At 34.7% G+C, this 21159-nt stretch overlaps 1 protein-coding gene across 3 annotated transcripts in view; it reads left to right on the forward strand.

The window, feature by feature from the left end:
* The window catches only part of ZFYVE9 (zinc finger FYVE-type containing 9), a 182297-nt gene that overhangs the window by 89014 nt on the left and 72124 nt on the right, over positions 1 to 21159 (forward strand). For all 3 annotated transcript variants that reach the window (XM_063106443.1, XM_063106445.1, XM_063106444.1), the window contains 6 exons: positions 1834 to 1933; positions 4359 to 4535; positions 6290 to 6459; positions 12518 to 12638; positions 16075 to 16197; positions 17970 to 18125. In XM_063106443.1, coding sequence (XP_062962513.1) covers positions 1834 to 1933; positions 4359 to 4535; positions 6290 to 6459; positions 12518 to 12638; positions 16075 to 16197; positions 17970 to 18125 — 847 coding nt within the window. The remainder of the gene's footprint in view (positions 1 to 1833; positions 1934 to 4358; positions 4536 to 6289; positions 6460 to 12517; positions 12639 to 16074; positions 16198 to 17969; positions 18126 to 21159) is intronic.

Genomic DNA, 21159 nt, shown 5'->3' on the forward strand with positions numbered 1-21159 from the left:
TGACGCATAATTGATTATACATACTTTTGGGATAGTTGACTATCATTATTTCTGTACAATATATGATGATCAAATCATTATTATTACCATATTCATTATGTAATATTATGTATATCCATTATGTAATATTCATTATTACAAATAATACTTATTCTTTGTGCTCTCCTCTCCCTTGCCCTTTCCCACATCTAGTAAGGTAGATTTGTTCTCTCCTTGTGAAAGTTCTGTGTGTTATTGTGGTCTCTTTCTTCTTCCCTCCCTCCCTCCCTTCCTTCCTCCCTTCCTTCCTTCTTTCCTTCCTTCCTTCCATCCGTCCTTCTTAGCACCCACTTATGAATGAGGACATGCGATATTTTTTCTGTGTCTGACTTATTTCACTTAATTTTCCCCAAGCTCATCCATGTTGCTGCAAATTCGTTCTTTTTTGTGGATGAGTAGTATTCCATTGTGTATATACACACCATGTACAAGTACAATGTATCAATTAAAATGAATTAAAAAATTTAAAAAGATAGTTATATCTGCTATTTCTGTCAGGAAAGGGAATTATATCAGGATGAAATAAATAAAGATTGAAATTTCTGGGTTTAACTTCTGTTTTTTACTATCCTTATGTGTGGAATAATAACCATAGAAACTATTATTACTGGTTTGCTACGAAGGCCAGGGATCAAAACATACAACTCAATCATAAAAATAAATACAGCTCCAGCTACAGTAAATCAGAGCAGGCAACTAGAGTCGGCCATGCCAGTTTCCAGCAACTCATTTCCACCTTCTGGGCTTAGTTTCTGATAATCTCACTTCCTTCTCCTTCCACAGCAGGCAACAAGAATCTCCTCAGGTTCCTGTTAAGATTTTTTTTTTTTTTTTTTTTAGTACTCATCAGTCATTTATCACAGAGGCAGAAGTCTGTTCCCAGTAGGATAAATTCTACTTCTCCAGTTTTTATGGCCAAGAAGTATTGAACCAAGAGATGAGGGGTAATATTAAAGACAAAGTTAGATAGATCATCTCCCTTCCTACTAGTTATAATTAATATAGCTAGCTACTGTTATTAACAACTTACAGTTTTCAAAGGTCTTTACATTTTCAAAATAACTCTGATGTACAGAGAACAGGGGGTATATTATCCTCATTTTCTATAAGAAGAAACAGTTTGGGTGGTTAAATGGCTTGCTCAAGTTCATGACAAACTTCATGAATACTAGGCACTTTACATGAATTGCCTCATTTTGATACATATACATGTTGTATAATGATGGGATCAGGGTAATTAATGTAACCATTACCTGATGTATTTATCATTTCTTTGTTGCAGAAGCATTCAGAAGCCCCTCGTCTAGCTATTATGTAATATACAAATCTTAACTGTTAACCATGTCACCCTACTGTATAGAACACCAGAACTCCTATCTTATTGTAATTTTGTACCTGTTGGCCAACCTCTCTCTACCTTCCCTTCCCCTTTCCCCTCCCAAGCCTCCGGTAACCACTGAGATATAACTATCTTAAAGTGCTCATGTTGTGTGATAGTGTGCATAGAAATTTTGCTTAAGGTTAACTCAAGGTGGGTTTTTTTTTTTTTTTTTTGCTGCTACTGTGTCTTTGCAGTGTGATCTTGGCTGGCCAGTACAGGGATCCAAACCCATGACCTTGGTGTTAAAAGTCTGCACTTTAACCAACTGAGCTAACCAGCCAGCCCTGCATTTTCTTTTGAAGTTTTAGTATTGTGTTCTAATAAAGTCCACTGTCAATCAGTATTGATTAATATTGGTTTACTCCCTTTGCATTGTGATCCTGTGTAAATTTAGTGTGTTTTTTTCCCCACAGGTGTTCTGTGCTTCCTGCTGTAGCCTAAAATGTAAACTCTTATACATGGACAGAAAGGAAGCTAGAGTGTGTGTAATCTGCCATTCAGTGCTAATGAATGGTAAGTATTAAACAGGTTGATTTCACAGATATTGTTCTCAAGAGAATTCTTATGAAAAGGCTGTGTTTTTTTTTCTACAAGTTGCCTACCTATTTAAAGGTCATAACTTTAACTGGAAATATTGAGCTAAATTTCCATGTTTTGAAAGTATCTTAGCATTTCAGAATTCCTGTGCCTAATTTAATGAGTGAATACTAAAGCTAGGTAAGTTTTGCAAGAATAATGAAAGTTCTTTGGAAATCTGGTGTTATAGCTGTTAATGTTCCTGTGAAATGACAAGGTAGTGTGGGGATGGGGAGCTATCAACCACATAGATGATGAGGAATTAAAATTGGTCTAAGGTTTTCCTTTCAAGAGAAGCCTTCTTTTTCTAGGGAACACCTTGATAACTTAGAGCACATTCTTATTAACACTTTGTTTCATTCATCTTGTTAAAAATAAATATTTTAACATGTAGCATCAAGCAGAAAATTACATTTTTCTATCAATTATTTCCTTAATGCTACCTAGACTTGTTATAAGGATAATGGTTTTGAATTTAGTTGTTATGTGGTGAAAGAATATGGCCAGAGAAAAGTAAATAAAACTTATCCAGTGTTCATCTTTTGTGGACTGGAAATGAATACAAAGGTATTTTAGTTAAAAAAAAAACAAACAAAAACCAAGAGTATTCTTGTAAAGAGATATTTTACTATATAAATCAGGCTATAGTATTTTCTCTTTGAATACATTTCTGTACATTGCTAGAACAATTACTAATAAGACATGAAATGTTGAGCTTGGACACCAGTACTGCCTGTGCCAGGACAGTGTTCCTCCTGGAGGCTGGAACTTATTTATCTGCTCTGAGACCCCTCCTGCTCTGTCTGTCTGCATTGCTCATAGTGATGTTTTCCTGTTGCTGGCTTATTAACCTATTGCATGTCAGTTAATCTGATCTGTTCTAATCTCCTGTAATCCACCCATTTTCCTCCCATTTCTGAATTCTTATAATTTTGATCAAATATAAATCATTCTCTCTACTCTTAAGGGTTACTTTTAGATGATGGTTATTTCATTTGGTTCTCAATTGATGATTTTTATTCCACTGCTTTCATTTTTGGACACATATTCACAGACAAGAACATGCTGCTTAATTACAGTACCTGATACCTCTTTTATTTGATGGGGTCTTCCAACTTGGTAGCTATTTTTTAAAAACTTGACATAGCTAAAGATGAAGGAAATGGCAGAGGATTCATATGGAATCTTATTTATTAAGCCAAGGAGGCCCTTAACAGGGGATCCTAAGGTAATCCACTTTTCCTGGTTTTTCCAGCATCTTTCCTCTCGCATGGCTTAGCCCAGTCTTTTACTGAATATTTAATTTGATGCTTTTCAGTGTTCCCTATCCTTTTTTTCCCTTCTCCTTTTCTCTTCCTCCCCTCTTCCTGCCAGTGCTTTTAAAGGAACAATTTTTGTTACTAGCCTTGTCTTGTACTTTAGAGGCAATAAATATTCAAAATCTTATCGTTCTTTGATGTTGAATGGGATTTTTGAAAAGATATTAAAAAATTGAGTGGTTTCTATTCCTGGGCATGTGGTATTACCTGAACCTAGAAGATAGAATTTGATATCTTTTATTTCTATAGCATCTTTCATCCTATTTACTTTAAAGACAATAGTTGATATGTCAGTATTTAGTTAGTAAAATTAAAGAGTGTACAGAATCTTAAGTGTATTAGTGATCATTCATATTGGTTGATCACACTTATATGATATTGGCACATTTTCATGTTCAAATGGGTCCTGTGCTTTTGAGACACTCCAGAGATGTGAAATGGTTGTTATTGCTGGATATTTTCATATAGGGTGATGATTGCATAAAAGCAGAAGTCACAAAAATGTTGAGATGTGTTTGGAGCTTTAAGCTTCAGAATTTTTCAAATGAGATTTTATCTCAACTAAGAAGAGCCTAAAAGTCTAGAAATGAAACTAAAAATCATGCAGTGACTTATGCTATTTTAGTCCCTGATTTTGATTTTTGATAGAACACTTTAAATATTAAAATAAGCCAAAAAGTACCTAAATGCTCTCCTAGTTGTAAATCCTTAAAGTTCGACGTTGTTTTGCTCCCTCTTAAGAGAAAATTTGGTCTCCATTAAAGAAGCCAGGGACCTAGTCTTTTAACTCAGACCGATCTGCAATCAGTCTGTATCAGAAGTATCATGTAATTCTTTTTGGTTCGACCAGATAGTTTACTTAGCTAAATGGCTTCCTTTATTGAATAAAAATCACCTATTTCCTTAATACCTTCACTAGCTGGAAGAGAGACATACAATTAGTGTTAGTGAGGAGGAGCTGCATTATTTATCCAATATTGTGGAGGTCTTGATGTCCATATTTTGCAATCCATTCACATTGATTGTGTCTGTATTTGCTTTAGCTCAAGCCTGGGAGAACATGATGAGTGCCTCAAGCCAGAGCCCTAACCCTAACAATCCTGCTGAATACTGTTCTACTATCCCTCCCTTGCAGCAAGCTCAGGCCTCAGGAGCCCTGAGCTCTCCACCTCCCACTGTGATGGTACCTGTGGGAGTTTTAAAGCACCCTGGAGCAGAAGGTAGGGGATCATGTGCTATTCTCTCTCTTTTTCCTCACCAAGTTCCTCTGAAAATGTGCTGAGTGACTTTACAGCACAAGTCTTTAAAACACTGCAGATAAGTAAGTCCCTTTAGGTGGTTATTAAAGTGGAAGAACAAGGTGAGAAATGTGTTGAGACTATTTCTGGGCAAGTAAATAATAATATTGTGTTGCCTGATATTTTGGAAGCACCTCTGAAAATATGCCAATTTCCTCTCCAATTTAAGAATGGAGTAATTACACTGCCTGTACTTGAAAAGATGTGCAGAATTTGAAGTCAACCTGTAAAATCCTAGCCTCATGCCTACCTTAATGTTCTTTATAGGAGTTTAGTAAGTGATGAAAATGAAAGTTCTTCTTTCTGACCAGTCCATTCTGATATTGCTTTTAGAATACACGTTGCCATTTTCTCTTTTCATTTTTAATCTATCCATATGAAAATATTGTGTTAGGTATATAGATCTATAAATCCAGAAATATAATTATGATTGTATCATATGATAGGCAGAAAATGATAGGCTCAACTTATTTTGATTTTTTTTTTATATCTTTGTGATTATGATATTCTCAGATGAAAGGCATTGTGTAAGTTCAGGGGACTATGAATAGTAAAAGTAACAATTATATATTTCCTTAAAACAGTCTTGTCAAGAAGTTTCCCTTGATAATTAAAATCAATCTTCTTTCATTCATTTTATATCTTTTCATCTAGTAATATTCCCTCCCCCTTGCCATTTAAATAGCCTGCCTCCCTTTTTGAAGATCAAGGACTTCTATTGACATTATCATACTCTTCCCCATTTTTCCCTCTTTTCAGATCATCCCTTAGCCCTACTCCTTATATTTTTATGAAGTTCAGGCTTGCTTTCTTAAAATCTTTATTCTCTTTACTTCATTCGTTGTTTTTGATGTTCTTCCCTAGTCACTCTTTGTTTTGATTGATGAATTTCCAAAACTGGACTTAAAGAGATCATTTCATCAGACTCAATTTTCCAGCTTTTTCCCTGTCCTTTTACTAAAATGCAAACTAGTTTTGCACTGCCAGATCAGTCTTTTTCTTCTTCAGTTACACTTTAGCCAAAGATCTGGTCAGTGGCACTGAATTCTTACATATCTGTGCCAACTCTTCCTTTATTAATTAATTATTCTTTGACATTCTTCAGGGCATCTTTTGCCCTTTAAAAGTATCATATCACTTTTCCAGATATTTAATTTCTCTGGAAACCTTATACTTTTAAGAGATGTGGTGTCTACTGCTAGATTTTTTTTTCTCCTGTTATTAGTTTATTTCCTAGACACTTAAAACACTTACTTTCCTTAATTTCTATCAGTGATGTGGGTGAGAGTATATAACATAATCATAGATATGTTTAAGAACTCTTAATACTTCAAAGCAAAGTGTTCTAAGTCTTTACATATATTATAGAAGTAAAGAATATATTTAAGTGTGTATTCTTATTAATTTATAGCCACTCTTACACAGAGTTACAGTTCTTATGTTTCTAATAGTAAGATGCTAAATAGCAATCTCTCTCTCTTCTTTTTTGGCGGCTGGCTGGTAAGGGGATCCAAACCCTTGACCTTGGTGTTATAACACTGTGCTCTAACCAACTGAGCTAACTGGCCAGCCAGCAATTTCTTTGTACATCTGGAATTGGTGACCTTCTCTTCTTTGATGTTAGAAACCCTACCAGTGTCACATTGATGCCTGTTTTATTTTTCTGGCCCCTCAAGTGGCTCAGCCCAGAGAGCAGAGGCGAGTTTGGTTTGCTGATGGAATCTTGCCCAATGGAGAAGTTGCTGATGCAGCCAAATTAACAATGAATGGAACTTCCTCTGCAGGAACCCTGGCTGTGTCACATGACCCAGTCAAACCTGTAACTACCAGTCCTCTACCAGCAGAGGTAAGAAAACAAAATAGCAACTAAAAGTGAGTACCAGTACTCAGTGTTGTGCTGTCTCTATCTTGCCTTTTTCTAAGTAGAGCGACTTTTGTGTGGAACACATGATTTAGTATGTCACCGCTTGCAGAGTGATAAAGACACAAAAGATTACTCAGAGCCCATGTATTCAGAGCAATGAGAACCCCGAAGGGACTGCACCAAGGGAAAACTTCTTCAAGAGAGGAGAGCCCAGGCACAGACCCCAGTCAGTTTTTGCTTCAGTTTTTATTTTAAAGACATGAAAGTTACAGAAGAAAAACAGGTGGTTAATCAATCATAATGAAAACATAAACAAATATCCAATCTTCATTAAAGCAGACGTAACTTAAAATAGTGTGACAATCTTCATTAAAGCAGACATAACTTAAAATAGTTCAAGTAATTTACCATTAAAAGGAGTCCTTAAACCAAGCTATGTGATATACAAAAAGAAACAGTGAAATAATCACCAAAGTGCTTAACTCCCCAAGAAACTCAAAGAAATAGCTAAGGGCAAGATGTGGAATGTCCCCCAGGCACTAACGTGGAAGATTTTAGCTTGCATACTTTCCCAACATCTAGGTTTAGCTGCACCAGGGGCAACTGCCCCCAGAGCAATCACTTTTTGCTGTGCTTCAGTTCTTTTATCTGCATCAAAGGCTTTAGTCCTGTTAAAGTTTTCTGGTCTTTCTTAATCTTAGCGGTTCTACGTGTTTTCCTAAAGGGTTGTGCTTTGGCCACCTAAGTTAGAAGCTCTGGCCTCCTAAACTACAGGACTTTGGTCCTCTAAATTATAGGCTTTGTCCTTCTGAGCTACAGGCTTTGGCCTAAACTAAGGACCTTGGTCCTTCTAAACTACAGGCTTTGGCCTTCTACACTACAGGCTAAACTACGGACTTTGATCCTCTAAACTACAGGCTTTGGACTTCTAAGCTATAGGCTTTGGTCCTGTGAAATACATGTTTTATTTCTATCTCATTAATGTCAATACCCTCCACATTAGTATGTGTGTGCCTTGAATTTCATGGCCAAAGTTATAAGGCTGTTAATTCCAATTAAGTATACATGTTCATCTTTTTTAAAAATAAGAGGATAAAAATTTGGATAAAGTTTTGTTTTAAGACTTTATTTTTTTGGAGAAGTTTTAGGTTCACAGCAAAATTGAGAGGAGAGAACAGATTCTTCATATACTGCCTTCCCTCACACATATATCGCTTCATCAATATTCCCCACCAGAGTGGTATAGTTATTGTAGTTGATGAACCCATATTGACACATCATAATCACTCAAAGTTCACATTTTACATTAGGACTAGATAATTTTTTTACTCCTGAAGTTTTCATAGAATTGTTAGTTACTGGTTATTTATATTTATGTTAAATAATATTTTTTCAAATATTTACCTCCCACATAATTTGTGGATTTGGTTGTAATTGAAATTGCATGTTGTTTTGTTGGTGGGAGTGCAAAACGGTGCAGCCTTTATGGAAAATTGTATGGAGGTTCCTCAAACAATTACAGATAGATCTACCATATGATCTAGCTATTCCACTGCTGGGAATATACCCAGAGGAATGGAAATCATCATGCCAAAGGGATACATGTACTCCCGTGTTTATTGCATCACTATTTACAATAGCCATGAGTTGGAACCAGCCCAAATGTCCATCATCAGATGAGTGGATAAGGAAAATGTGGTATATCTACACAATGGAATACTACTATGCTATAAAAAAAATGAAATACTGCCATTTGCAGCAACATGGATGGACTTAGAGAAAATTATATTAAGTGAAATAAGCCAGGCACAGAAAGAGAAATACCACATGTTCCCACTTATTTGTGGGAGCTAAAAATAAATAAGTAAATATACAAACAAATGGGGCAAGGGTGGGGAAGAAGACACAACAATCACAACAATTCCTTGAACTCCTTAAGACAACTGAATAGATATGATGTTGAAGGGGGGAGGGGGGAGGGAGGGAGGAAAGAGGAATTGGTAAAGGGACATGAAAATCAACTATATTGTATATTGATGAATTAAAGAAAAAAGAAATTGCATATTGTTAAGATTAGATTTGTTGACATAAAGAGCTGAGTTTCCTATTCGTTGAAAAGGCATTAAATCATGCCGCCTCTGTCTTCAGGTGTTTTGAAGTATTTATTGGTATTTTTCTATGGCTGCAGAGGGCAAGAACCAGAACTATGTCTCATCCTTCTTTGTATCTCCACAATGACTTTGTCATGAAAGTTTCTTCTTTTTTCCCCCCAACTGTTTATTTGGAAAAAGTTTCAACCTACAGAAGTTACAGGACTAGTATTCTTTACCTATATTCACCAGCTGTTATCATTTTGCCACATTTACGTTACCACTCCACACATACACACAAATGCTTTTTTTTTTTTTTTTTTTTTATGAACCATTTGAGGATTAGTTGCAGTTTACTGCTTGGTACTTTAGCTTGTGTCTCCTAAGCAAGGCATTTTCTTATGTAATAACAATACAGTTATTACACGAGGAGGAAATTTAACATATAATTCTATTATCAAATATATAATCCATATTCAAATTTTCTCAATTGTTCCAATAGTGTTCTTTTTAGCTTTCATTTATGCATCCTTGTGTGTGCACAGATATATAAATATTTTAATTAAATAAAATTTATTTATTTTTAAAAATCAGGATCTCATCAAGGATTACAGTTGCATTTAGTTTTGTTTCTTTGGTTTCCTTTGATCTTGAACATTTCCCCTACCTTTTTTTTTTTTTTTTTTTTTTTTTTTAAAGAGATGACCGGTAAGGGGATCTTAACCCTTGACTTGGTGTTGTGAGCACCACGCTCAGCCAGTGAGCGAACCGGCCATCCGTATATGGGATCCGAACCCGGGGCCTTGGTGTTCTCAGCACCACACTCTCCCGAGTGAGCCACGGGCCGGCCCTCCCCTACCTTTTTTAATCTTTCATATTATTAATATTTTTAAAGCATTTGGGTCATGTTTTGCATAATGTCCTCAATTTGTACTTGTCTGACTTTTTTCTCAGATTAAATATTTTTGGAAATATTAGTAATACATTAAGTGATGCATTAACAATAGTAATACATAAGTGATGGTCATTTATTAGTGGATGACATCAAGAAGTGTCAGTTAGTTTGATAACTGGCTAATATGATATCTGCTGTGTTTATTCATTGCAAGAATATATTTTCCTTGTTGCAATTAATAAGTAATATGAGGGTGAAACTTTAGACCATGAGTATTCTGTTTCATAGTAGTCTTGATAATTTTTATAACTGTAGGGCTTATGAGGTGATAATTTTTTTTCTTTCTGTTACTTTTTTTTATATCTCTTAGTTTGTATGATAGGTTCTTTTTTTTTTTTTTTTTTGTCTTTTTCGTGACCGGCACTCAGCCAGTGAGTGCACCGGCCAGTCCTACATAGGATCCGAACCCGCGGCGGGAGCGTCACTGGGCTCCCAGCGCTGCACTCTCCCAGTGCGCCACGGGCTCGGCCTTGTATGATAGGTTCTTAAAACATAAATATTTTTGAATGAATGAGGAAACTCTACTGAATGAATATTATAGGGAAACAAAGTTCAGCTCAGTAGAAGAGAAACTAAACCAAGTAATTATTTTATTTCTGTGCTCTCACATTGTTCAACACTCTAATTTAATATTTACCTGTTAAAGAGAGAGAAAGCAAATTCTTAAACACCAGACAAGAATATATTTTTCTCCTTTTTATGGTCTAGTAGAGTGCCTGACACCTAGTAGGTGCTCAATAAATGAAGTAAATTTCTTTTCACAGAAGATACTTAAGTAGAGGCCAAGTGACTACTTCTTATGATATTCAAAGGAGGATTTATGCACCACTAAATAGCAGGTTAGAATAGATTGCTTTATTTCATGTACCAGGCCTTCAAATTAGTTAATGATTGTCTGCCAGTAGAATTTTCCAAGTCTCCTCTTATATGATGCCATACTAGCTACACTGGAAAGTTTTAGCAAAAACCCACTAAAAACAGTACTAAATTATAGATAGTATAGATGCAAGTATGGGAAGACATGGGCATATTTTTAAAAAATAGTTTTAATCTTTATTCAGGTATAAAATACATATAGCAAAGTGTCTAAACAGCATTTAAGAAACAACTTGTGAATATATATATATAAATTATATTGTATATACAATGACTATATACAATATATTTTATATATAATGACTATATATATACACAAACGTGTATATATGTGTGTATGTAACCACCACCCAGCTGAAAATGCAGAACATTTCCATTACTTCAGAAGATTTCCTCATGCATTTTTTATGTCAGTACTTTCCTCTCCTCTTCAAGGTAACCATTATTTAAGGTAACCATTATTTTCTATCATTACAGATTTTCTATCATTATTTTCATGAATTTCTTGAATTTCATATAAATGGAAACATATGTAATGTTTCGTATCTGGCTTCTTAAGCTCAACCTAACATTTATGAGATTTATGCATAAATATTAGGTTGTGTGCACCTCTGTGGTATTCATCAGAAATTAATTTTTTTATTCCTGAGTAGTATTCCATTGTATGGATATACCATAGTTTAAATGTTTTCTTGTTAATGAATATTTAGATTGTTTCTAATTTGTGGCTGTTATGAAGAAAGCTGCTATGAGTATTTTTATATGTGTCAAAAAACTATTTTTATCCTGTGATCGATGGGGTGACATTAAGTTCTCCCGGACTGGGCCTAAACCACGCAAAGCAAGAGACGGACATTTCATGGGAAGTGGGACCTCTCTTCTTGTTCAGCCTGCGGGTTCCTCGCCTCTCCTCCCCACCTCTTGGAGGTGTGTGGAAGGCAGGGGTGAGGAATCTGGCCCGACCTTGCTCCCCTGTCCTCTGTCTCACCGTGTTGGCAAGGTTGGGGACCTCTGATGGGGAAGACAACCCTTGCTTATCTCTGGTGGATTGTGCCTTGTTGGGCAGTCCTCTTGTGATAGTTTCTCTGGCCCTTTGCAGTGCCAGGGAGCGCTCCGGTTGTCCCTCAGGTGCCCGAGGCTGAGCGATGGCCTTTTTCCTGTTCCTAGCGCCCCTCTCCAGTGATTACTGCAGTGTCTGTCTGCATGGGTCTAAGGAGTTGGGGCGCTCAGTGCAGGGAGTACCCCTCAGTCATCCCACCGAGTGTAGGGGGGATTTGGCCAGTAAGCCCGATGAAAACCACTGAAAAAAATTTTTTTAAAAACCCAATTTTTAAATGTTTTTCTTTCAACTTTTTAAAAGCTTCTTTTTCTTGCTAAAGTAGAGAGGAGAGCATCATTTTTATATGTTTTGAGCATGTTCTGTTAAATAATCATGAATTAAGTTGTCTTAACTCCACCCAAAACGTTTTGTAACATTATACTTTATTAAGTGTAGCTACTGTGATCTGCATATTAATGCAAGGAAAAATGAATTTCGAGTTTTAAATCATTTCCTAGTACATGGAAAATGATGACCTATTTTGATATCTGTATTTTAGTAAAGTTAATTTTTTTCTTTTTTTATTGTAAAATATGTATAACATTTTAAGTACATTCACATTGTTGTGCAACCGTCATCACTATCTCCTCAAAGTTAATTTTTAAAAGCAATATAAATAAGACTTTAAGTAGACCCTATAGGCATTAAAGGTTCAGAGACTGTAAAATAAGATTGAAATTTTGTTTCTGTTACCACTGCATTTTTTAAAAAATACATTTTTTTTAATAACAAAAGATACCTGGGTAAAGGAAGCTTTAACCCCAGGCTATGAGGCCTCTTCATATTGCCATGATTTGATGATACCCAAAGGAGAACCTATACATTTGTAAACATTTTCATTGTATAATCCTAGTCCTTTGGGAAACCACAGGTTAATGAGTTTCTTGTACTGTCTCCAAAAGTGTGAATTCCAAATTTCCACTTAAAGTTCCACTTAAAGTTCCACTTATATTCTTAATTATATTCTACCAAAGTCTTGAACTCTGTGTAATGCTCACTTTTCTGATTTACTTTTCCTAGACGGATATTTCTTTATTCTCTGGGAGTATAAATCAGGTTGGAAGTCCTGTTGGGAGTGCAATGAACCTTGTTCCTGAAGATGGCCTTCCTCCGATTCTCATCTCCACTGGTGTAAAAGGAGGTATGTGGGGCCGAGCCTGTGGCTCACTTGGTAGAGTGCTGCGCTGGCAGCGCGGCGACGCTCCCGCCGCGGGTTCGGATCCTATATAGGACTGACCGGTGCACTCACTGGCTGAGTGCCGGTCACGAAAAAACGACAAAAAAAAAAAAAAATAAGGAGGTATGTGGCCTTACATACTTAGACAGGGATAGCCATATATGCCAAATGTTGCCTTCTAATTAAGGGAAGGAGACAATTTGAGTGATTACCACCCTTCTCCTATGCAACAAAAAAAGCAGTTACACCCATGCCAATGAAAACAATTGTTAACTATTATTGTTTTAGAAGTAGATGTTTATGTTTTTATTTTATAATGTTTTCATTTTTTGGAAGGATGTATTAATCACAATATAAATGTAGTTTATTTGCAGTTTTTAAAAAATATTTAAGAGCACGTAATACTCTTAGGAGTTGCTTGTGGTTCTAGTATTGGCCCACTCTGATGCAGTCATTAATTTAGCTTTTTGTTTTGAAGTATGATATGCAATATATATTCAGAAGGATACATTTAATAATGTGAAGAGTACTAAATAGCAGTTTTACTGTCAAAAAATATTTTTAGGGAGTCCTGGTAAGAAGTAAAATTATTATCCAGTCAAAAGAATGCTTAACTTTATGTGAAAGTTTGTTGTTGATATATCCAGATCAGTATCCAGCCAGTTCATCTTTAGGAGATGGTTTATGAATAATCTCTCCTGAATTTTGTCCTAGGCTTTTACCTGGTCCCCTTGCCTTCAATCTTTCTCTCCTTTTTGTTTTCCATACTGATGCCTGTTATCTTTTTAAACATAAATACTATCATATATTGCTCTTGCTTAGAAATATTTAATGGATTCCCAATGCCTTAAGTATAAATTACTTATCTTAGCAGACATTGTTCCTTATAACCTTATCTCAAGCTGTCTTTCCAGCCATATATTATCAATTTTATTTCTAGTCATTATACCAGCACTTTACATGCATACTGCAGGTTATTTGCTATGTTTTGAATATTCACTTTTCATTCTTATAAGCATTTTGTTTTTCTGTGGAGTAGTGGGAAGAGAATCAACTTTAGAATTGGACAGAGTTTTAATGCCAGTACCATTCCACTCTAGCTGTGTGATCCAGAGGACAAGTCACTCAGCCTCTTTGAATTTGTTTCCTAGTCTGTTTTAAAAAAAAAAAACAACATTGTGAGTATGAAATCAGGCGTCTGTAAGTACGTAACAGGAAAGTGTCTTATACGAAGTAGGCATGTAATTTTTTCCTTTTCTTCCTTTTCTCTGCTTAGAATACCCTTTTATCCTCTAGACTACCAGAAGAACTCTTCAGCCTTTCAAAATCCAGCTTAATGCATAACACTTCTCTGATCCTTAATGAGGCAGCCTGCAAAGCAGTGTTTTGCTTCCTTATATCCATTCTAATAACAATTCTTACAGACGGTTGCCACGTTAACACTTTTCTCATTGTAATTTAGATGTTTTAAAGGTCTGATTGTTTTACTTACACCATGAATTCCTTCGGTCTTAATATACATTTGTGTCTTCTGTTCCTTGCATGGTGTTGGGTCCATAGAAGGCTGTTAGCAAATGTTGGCTGAATTTATTGTAGTGTCAAATCCAGCTGTGTCCCAGATAGTGCAGCAATGAACTTTGACATAAAGTTAAGCATTCTTTTGATTGCATAATGCCTTTGCTTCTTTACTAGGACCCCCTAACAATATTCTTTTGTTAGTAAAATTGCTACTTAGTTTTCAAATTTTGGTTGTTTTAATACATCTTAGATTAATAAGGAATTAAATTGGCATTCTCTATTGTTAAAATAAGTCAGATTGGCATGTTCCATTTACATAAAAATTTACATTAAATCTAATTGTCAAAATCTTTTCTACCAAGAAAAAACAACTGATTATCTGTATTTGCTTAATTTAATTATATTACAATCTCTTCACCAGAATCTTGCAGTTTTTTATTCCAGTGGGATAACTTAATAAATTTTTTTCTTTTTATTAAATCACTTAGTATTTCTCTTTCCAATAAATATTTTCATTAATAAGGTAGAAATTTTTTATTACATCCAAAAAATCAATTTTTAACTTTCTCCTGGTCAGTGGAAAGTGGTATTTCTTTGTTCTACCTGGCTATCCCTTGATGCATTTTATATAAGAGCAACCAAGCAACATTCAACTTTTAGGTTTTCAATTTAATTCCTATATCTCTCGGTTCTAAAATTATTACACATGATTTTGACTTCAACCTGAGAGGACCACTATCATTCAAAACGAGGTGGCCGAATATTCCATACTGTGCTCGCAGAGATTAAATGGGAAAGATTGCATTCAGAATCTCAAGTATTATCAAGCAGGAAATCAAAAAATTTATTGAAACTAATGAAAACAATGATACATCATACCAAAACCTGTGGGATACTGCAAAAGGGGAAATTTATTGCATTAAATGCTCACCTCAGAAGAATGGAAAGATGGCAAGTGAACAACCTAACACTTCACCTTAAAGAACTAGAAAAACAAGAACAATCCAAACCTAAAGTTAGCAGACGGAAAGAAATCATTAAGATCAGAGCAGAACTGAATGAAATTGAAACCCAAAAAACAATTCAAAAGATCAATGAATCAAAAAGTTGGTTTTTTGAAAAGATAAATAAAATTGACAAACCATTAGCATGGCTAACAAAAAAAAGAAGAGAGAAGACTCAAATAACAAAAATTAGAAATGAAAAAGGCGATATTACAACTGATTCATCAGAATCTCAAGTATTAACTTGTCCATGTTCAGAATCTGATGTGTGATTTACTAGTGATTTTAGTGATATATGTACTAAACTATTGTATTATACTTAGGGGAAATGTTTTCAACCAGTCACTTATGATATTTTTATTTTCTGGGTGTATTTTTTAAAGTTAAACTTTTTAATGGTCAAAAGTCTCAAACAGTACAAAAAGGTATAGAATAAAACGTAGGGCTCCTGTCTGCCCCAACTTCTTGATATTCTTTCCAGAGGTAATTAACGTATTATCACTTTTTTGTATATCATGAGTTATTTTAAATGTTGGTCTTAGAATATGTGTTATGTGATATTCTTGTTATGATAGTTGGAAACTTTTTATTACATAAAAGAGTTGCCTTTAGTCTATGGCACAAACCATTTTGGGAGAGCACTATACACAGGATAACCATATTATCATCTAATCTGGACTGGGTCACTTTTGAGAGTAAAAGGGGGCACTATTAACATGACAGTGGGAGAGCAAGTAGAAACTAAGACCTGTGTTCACCCTGTCTATAAATCAAGTGCTTATCTCTTTTCCTGTGAATAATCAACTTATTCCTCCATCAAATTTCTTTCTTTTTTTGTCCCTTTAACTAATATATTACATTGTTTTCTCCCCTTACAGACTATGCCGTAGAAGAGAAACCATCACAGATTTCAGTAATGCAGCAGTTGGAGGATGGTGGCCCTGACCCACTTGTATTTGTTTTAAATGCAAATTTGTTGTCAATGGTTAAAATTGTAAATTGTAAGTTAGAACTTTTAAAAAATTAAAATGAGATGCTTTATTGCTCATAGATAGTAAATAAAGCTTTCAAATTTATTACACACAAGTATTTTTATAGAGAACCACATCTTTCTGAAAACTGAGTTCTAGAGAAATTGGTTTGTATAAAATATATGTCCCAGAGGACAACTGTGGGATGAACCAAACTCTTACATTTTGTCACAGGAGTGAGATAGGTGAGTTCTCAATGGAGGAACGCCAAACAAATATTTAACTGATCTGAATTAATTCTTCAGATTGGTATGTTAGGTCACAACTCACCACCAGCATAGCTGTTGGTAGATAAATTATCCAGAAGGGCCAAACAATTTACTCTCCAGGTTTTAATCCTAGAAAACATAATCATGGTGCAAAGCTTTATTTGGAAAAAGTTTACTAACACATAGTAAAGCTTCAGTACTTCATAAGTTAAGATTCAGAAGAAACTTTTCAATTTTTGGTACTAACTTCACGGGCATAGAAAGAGAAAGAGGACAGAAACTTAGAATCGTGATTCTCCTTTCCAATGTGGTATTGGAAAATAGAAAATGCATTTATTCTAGATGAGTTTCATAGGCAGTTTTGGAGGAAACAAGGAACCTCTGGGGAACAGTCCTCCAGTTCCAATGGTGTACTTGTTTTAAGCTGGTCTCAGAAACCAGAAACACCTATATAGTACTTCCTTAGAGGTTCTACAGTGATGAAATGTAGGTTTCTGGCATACTTGCTAATCGCACTCTTATATGTCTGGCCACTTACTAATGCTTGCCACCTTTCCTTCCAGGATCAGATTTTAAAATATTTGGCTTGAAATTTCAATTTACTATACCAATTTATACGTTATGCTTAGAAATTAGCTAACCTAGAATTCCTGAAATGTGCATCTTCATTGGTTAATCCATGTTTAGGTACATAAAGATTCCTAGAGAGAAAGAAAGGAATCTTTCTTTTTTTGATTTACATTTGTTTTGATTTACATGATGGTATTCATAATTTTACTTGAATCCTTTTCAATTCCCTTGGGAATCCCATTGTGTTGGAGTACAAATAATGAAAGTGTCAAGAATTAACCATTATTTTTGACTGCATGTGGCTTGTGCTATTTGTATTCTACATAGCCTTAAAAGAAAGGAATGGATGGATGTAAGTAGTCTAGAAAAGCCATTCTTTCCAACATTTTTTACAGCATGAAGCCAAATGAAGGCATATTATTGGTTATCTAGAATTTTCTCTCAGAAAAGACTACAATTAAAATAGCTAGAATCTTTTGGTCATAGATTAAATTTAGAATGTACATAAAAATAGGCTACAACCTGAGGCCAAAACTGCAGTATTGGCTTTCATTGTTGTTGTTGTCTCTGGCCTTAAATAGGTAATTATTTCCTTTGGTAAAGTGATAGGATACATAGTTTGGTTTATTTATTTAATTATTAATAACATGTTTCCTTTAATAATTACACCTTTTAATAATCGGACTTAAAAGTTTTGAGTGCTTTTTCTTTCATTATTATTTTTTTTTACTTCCCTTCCTATTATTTTTCTAAGTGTTTAGAAGAGAGTCAGGGGCATTTGCAAGTTTTATTTTCTACAGTAGTTCGTTGGCTCAAAGCAGTGACAGTTTACGGTTGAATTATATGGACTTGGTATGATCTATTTTAATCTTTGCTGTATTGTAACATAGATTTCTGTGCATCTTTTTTAAGAGTAAGAATTGAGAAAATGTCTTTATTTTTATATTTTTATTCCATCTATAGATGTGAACAGGAAGTGCTGGTGTTTCACAACCAAGGGAATGCATGCAGTGGGTCAGTCTGAGATAGTCATTCTTCTACAGTGTCTACCGGATGAAAAGTGTTTGCCAAAGGATATCTTTAATCACTTTGTGCAGCTTTATCGAGATGCTCTGGCAGGTGGGAATGCTTTATGACTTAGTTTGCACCCTTTGTAGATAATAAAAAATTTTGGCCTCAAATAAAAAATAATAGTCTTAAATTTGGACATAAGCATTGCATTGGAATTTGATAGTAGTGACAAGTTAGAACTTGCCACGTTCTGAGGAAATTATAAATTTCTGTTCTTTATCTATTATGGTTGTTATTATTGGGAAGCGGAATCAAAGTTGTAAGGGAATCCATTGACCTTGATGTAGAATATTTTCCTTTGAATGGCTTAGGGGTCATGATATTGGTTCTTGGTAGAAAGGAAACATAATCAAAACTTATTACTTTTTCTTCAGTTAACACTATGTATATAATCATAATGTAAACACTCTTGAATATTTAAGTTTCAAAAACAATTAGCATGGATGGCTTTATTATGTTCAAAATAAATTGTAAATATTCTTAACTATAACAATGTAAAAGTAAAGCCATAGCTACTAGAAATTAGCGAAGACTAAGGATGTTAATATAAAGAGATACTAACTAAATTTGAGAGAGAAAGAAATATTTTATTTGACATTACAATTATTTGTGATGACATTGTATTATTTGACATTGCCCAGTTGACCTCTCTGATTTCACAGAGGAAGTAAGAAGTTATGTAATTGAACTAAATTCTCATTTATTGTAACAGGAAATCAGTAAATAATATCTATACTTGACAAATAGGGAAAGAGTAGTATAAATATAGGAAGTGAAACAAATAAATAATGAAAGAGATTGTCCCTGAGGAACAAAGGCTTGGAGACAGGGGTAAGGGTAGCCAAGGTATTAAAACTATTTTTATGTACTATTCGATAATATTTCATAAATATATTAAACCATAAATTATTCAGACTTTCTTAATGCAATAATTTCCATCTTGGGACTCTATGCCAAAGACATTATCCAAAATATAAAGTACACTTTTGTGCATGAAAGTGTTTATTGCAGCATTACCTAAAGTTAACACAAAAATTCAGAAGCAATGTAAATGCCCAGCTATATGTGAAAAGTTGAAGTGTGTTAAACTTAGTAGATGTATGCGTCTTTTTTTGGAACGTTTTTAGCTATTAAAGTATATTTATGAAAATAATCTAATAATATGGAAAACGCTCTTGAAGTAAGTACAAAAGCAAGATATAAAATTTCTTTTTTTTTCTTTTTTTTTTTTTGACTGGTAAGGTGATTGCAACCCTTAGCACGGTGTTGTCTGCACCATGGTCAACCAGTGAGAGCACCGGCCATCCCTATGTAGGATCCAAACCCGCGGCCTCGGTGCTCCCAGAGCCGCACTCTCCCAAGTGAGCCACGGGGCCAGCCCTAAAATTTCATTTTTAATGTGACTGTAGATTATGCATAAAAGATTATGCCTTTATATCTTAATTATAAAACATGTCTCTGTGATGATTTAGGTATAATATTACGAAAGGGCAAGGTAATATACTAGACACTGACCACTTGATAACTGTGAAGTACATTTCAGTACTTACTGTGTCAGTTCCAATATGTATAGGGTTAATCTGTACTCATTTAGATCCTCCAGGCCATATAATACCTTGGAGCCGAATTTACTTCCAGAAATGGCCTGAAACTTTCACTTTTTTCTTCTATTTGAATGTATTCACATGTAAAAACTCTTAAATAGAGAAATGACATTGGAGGCCCAAGTAATTGTATGTTCATGTGGGTTTTGAGAGGGTGTCAGGGACTATGGCGTGGGAGGTTCATGAATGTCTTGTTTAGAAGATCATCCCTTTATTCTGTAGGCAGTAAAGAACCATTGAAAGAATTTAAGATGATGAATGACATAAGTAGATTTGCATTTTAGAAAATTGATTCTGGAAGCAATATGAAAAATGAATCAAAGTCCATGAGTCTGGTAGCAGTTAAGAAGCAACTGTAGTGGATAAGTAAATGTGGTGTATTCATATACTAAATACTGCTCAACAATAAAAATGAACAAATTGCTGATGTACGCAAAAATATCGGTGAGTCTCACAGATATTATGCTGAGCAAAAGAAGCCAGTCGCCAAAAAAGTACATATTGGATGATTCTGTTTATATGATTCTCTGGAAAGGCAAAATGAATCTGTGGTGACAGAAATCAGATAAGTGTTTGCCTGAAGTAAGGAGGCGGTGCGGTGCTGGAATTGACTACAGAGGTGCCCAGGGAACTCTCTGCGATGATGTGCATTTGTTATCTTGGTTGGGATAGTGGTTACATGGGTGTTTACATTTGTCAAAACTCAACGATCTATACACTTAAAAGCTATTTGTTTTATTGTATATATATAAATTATAATTTAATAAAATAAAATTGATTTTTAAGAAGCTGTTACAGGAATCCAGCAAGAAATTAAGAAATTATCAGGGCTTAAACTAAGCAATGGCAGTGAGAATAAAGAGTACTGGTGAGATATGAAAGATGTGATGCTTCAGTGCAATAGGATTTGGTAACTAATTGGATATGAGTAGTTGGAGGGGACAAGAGAAGATTGGCTTCAGATTTCTGGCTTGGGCGCCTGAGTGTGTTGTCCTTATACATTGAGATGGTGAATAGAATAAGAGGAGAAGATTTGGCAGAGGAAAGGGAGATGAGTTCTTTGTTCACTGTTGAATTTTGAATTTGAAATAATGACATTGGATGGAATATGTAAATGGCAGATGAATATATGGATATGGACTTTAGGAGATAGATCTAGGCTAAAATACAGACTTGGGAGACCCAACTTTTCTGTAATAGTTGAAACTATGGTTGTGAATGGGATAGGCCAATGTGAAGAGACTAGGCCTATGGATGGAATCCTGGGAGATCCATGTAAGGAAAGGATGTGAATCATTTTGCGTAAGTCATTAAAATGCATGTTTAGCAAAAATGGTTATGCATTTTTAAAGTGTTATTATATATCAGAGTCCATTTTGAACTATTAAAATACAAAACTTCTATAACAAACATTACTTGGAAATGATTATAAGGTAGTAGTGATAGTCTAAGGTCATACATCTAAGCTATCTTAAGAT

Source organism: Cynocephalus volans, chromosome 8, assembly GCF_027409185.1.
Source record: "Cynocephalus volans isolate mCynVol1 chromosome 8, mCynVol1.pri, whole genome shotgun sequence".
In the NCBI taxonomy this organism is placed as follows: Eukaryota; Metazoa; Chordata; class Mammalia; order Dermoptera; family Cynocephalidae; genus Cynocephalus; species Cynocephalus volans.